Genomic DNA, 2,633 nt, shown 5'->3' with positions numbered 1-2,633 from the left:
TTTTTTTTTTCATTTACACTTAATTGTTGTTTGAACTCTACACCTTTGTTGTATAGTGTCACCATTGGGTTATTATAGTGTGCTTCCTACATTCTCAGTTAAACTGAACCAAATATCTGAACATTTATTGTAATGTTCAGTTTTGCCAATGAGTCCTTAATATGATTATTTCTTTATCCTGATTTGATACAGTAGTATAGTTTTTTATTTTTTACAGGTTGTTAATTATTTAATGAGTATAAAAATGTATGGAGCTGGAGTTTGTTGATGCTTTATTATTGTTTTCTCTCTGCTGCATAGTACAAAGACTGACTTTTCATTATTACAGCTGTTGATAAAGACTTGGATAACAAAGATTCAAATATATATATATATATATATATATATATATATATATGTATGTATGTATGTATGTATGTATGTATGTATGTATACATACATACATATTGTTTACTATTTCATGGTTGATCCAAACTATATTTTTAATAATTGTTTACAATTTATGGCTTTATTTTCAGTGTAAATACTCTATCTCTGCCTTTTGGCTCAAAAATCTAAGTTTACAGAAAAAGAAAAACAGTTTTTGTATTTCAGACCAGCTGTTTGCTTGGCTGTTTTTTTTTCACTAATGTGTTTCTTTTTGCATTTGTTAAATAAAGTGGATTATGAATATAATTTGAAATCCAGCTTGCTTGTGAGTGAGTGGAAAGAACATTACGTGTCTATTATCAGGTGTCAGGTGTATGATACATTATCAATACAGCCTATGTACCTGCTGCTTTGCCCCACCTTTAAACAAATATTTGAGTCACATCATTATTTGGACACAAACAAGGATACACATGGGTCCACACATTAATATAAAGCGTCGGAGAGCTCTCGCACACATCGGCATCCTGTTCACCGGGTCACATCACACCTGAGGATGGTAAGTATTTTACACCTCACAATTCAATTGGGGAAGTTTGGGAAAAAATAAAACTGTCTTCCATGTTCTTAAATCATGACTGAACTTGTAAGTAATTGTAGTGCATCGTTTAGCTTTACAATTAAATGGCTGCAAGATTTGATTTCAGGCCCATTGAACCATTTATAATATGATTTAAATGATTATTAGTTATACCTGTAGAAGTGGTGGTGTTGGCAGTAGATTTTCAAATGCAACTCAACAATTTCTACAGACGAGGTGAATTTTAAGTGGTCTACAAGACTAATTGCATCTGTCTTGCAGTAAACTGATTCAGTCGATCATTACAAATCACATCTGCAGATTATATGAAGTAATTCTTATTTTCACATTAAGTATGTTGCAGGCAAAATGTAAAAAGTGGCCTTTGGTATAATACTGGATCGGTGGCGATGACAAACGTCCGTGACGTACATGCAAATAGCTGTAAATGCAAAAACAGTAAAACATTTTTTAATTCCTTTGCGGGATTCCTGTTATGGAATTGGCTGACAACTAAAGCATGAATAAAACCCACCTATTCCTTTTCCGTCGTCAACAGGTCTTTAAAGGGTGTGCTAAATGGAGGTTAAATAAGTAGAAGTGCATAAACATATTACAGGGACTATAAAACATGCACCATGTTTACAGATGCCATTTTTTTACTCTTTCAGGCGTCTCTCCATGTGTTTCTTTGTCTTCTGGGACTGGTTGCCCTGTGCAACTCTGCCTGTCTGTTTGTGCCGTTAGAGATCAAAGATATGAATAACCCACCAAAAGGTGAGTGGAAATGATCACAAACAGTAGAGATACAATATGACAGCAGCAAATTTGGAATAGAAACTTTTTCCTCCGCTAGGTTTGACAGAAGTTGGATAAATTAGCATTTAGTACTTCATCAGTCTGAATGTGTTTACTTAACAGATTCCAGCTGAATTAACAGTTATCAGAACCACACCTATGCACGCATGGATACACACACACACACAAACACTTGCACACATAATTATTCACTGCAGCAGATTTATCAGAGAACGATAAGCGGGTCAACAGCTCCTCTCAAGTGTGGTTTTATTTCCTCACATGTAGGGTGTACGGACAGGGATGGAAAGCAGTACGATTTTGGCTCTGAAGTGGTGATCGACTGCATGTCGTGCTCCTGTACAAATGACGGCCTCAGCTGCTGCGACATGTAAGATTTTCATGCTTTGATTGATTATGATTAAACAAACCTGTGTTCTCTAGGATTCATTCAAGTGCATCATAGAGGGAGACAAGTTCTCTCATGCCGTGTAACAGTAAACAATGGTTTTTATGCACAGCTGTTTTTGTTTGAAGCACGACGTGATGTGTGTCCTGGTTCGAGTTGGACACCAAAATTGATAAACAGATCTTATTTATTGCTGAAGCTAAAAGCTGCAAGTGTAATTTCCAAAGCTAAAGCTACAAATTTCAGCTCCCTTGGTGAAACAGGTTGGATGTAATTATGAAGGAAGCACTAAGATAGTGAAAAAATTAGGAAAAAATAATCTTTGTTTTGTGTCTCTCAGGATCCCTAGTCCAAATACAGTGATGATTCCTATGGAGTGTGAGATGATCGTAAATAGGCAGGCCTGCTCTTTCAAGCTGGTGCTGAAGTCAGACAACACAAAGGAGTGTAGCTTTTTCTAGACACACCACAAAGTGA

General features: G+C 35.8%; 1 protein-coding gene across 1 annotated transcript; it reads left to right on the top strand.

Moving 5' to 3' along the window:
* The first annotated feature begins 836 nt into the window (after window positions 1–836).
* Window positions 837–2,633, top strand: LOC111653813 (beta-microseminoprotein-like). Its single transcript, XM_023404514.2, has 4 exons — window positions 837–928; window positions 1,621–1,726; window positions 2,036–2,138; window positions 2,497–2,633. Exons 1-4 carry the CDS (start codon window positions 926–928, stop codon window positions 2,615–2,617), a joined length of 333 nt encoding a protein of 110 aa, XP_023260282.1. The 5' UTR covers window positions 837–925; the 3' UTR covers window positions 2,618–2,633.

This window comes from Seriola lalandi, unplaced genomic scaffold, assembly GCF_002814215.2.
Source record: "Seriola lalandi dorsalis isolate HSWRI2012SDOR001 ecotype SW California unplaced genomic scaffold, Sedor1 jcf7180001974244, whole genome shotgun sequence".
Taxonomy (NCBI): Eukaryota; Metazoa; Chordata; class Actinopteri; order Carangiformes; family Carangidae; genus Seriola; species Seriola lalandi.
The sequence above is the reverse complement of the archived record's forward strand: the minus strand, read 5'-3'. Positions and strand labels throughout refer to the sequence as shown.

Bases quoted from the DNA above. Each gene is read 5' to 3' on its own strand.
- LOC111653813 (XM_023404514.2), top strand. The intron at 1,727-2,035 runs GTGAGTGGAAAT...CCTCACATGTAG, and splicing joins TATGAATAACCCACCAAAAG to GGTGTACGGACAGGGATGGA. The intron at 2,139-2,496 runs GTAAGATTTTCA...TGTGTCTCTCAG, and splicing joins GGCCTCAGCTGCTGCGACAT to GATCCCTAGTCCAAATACAG.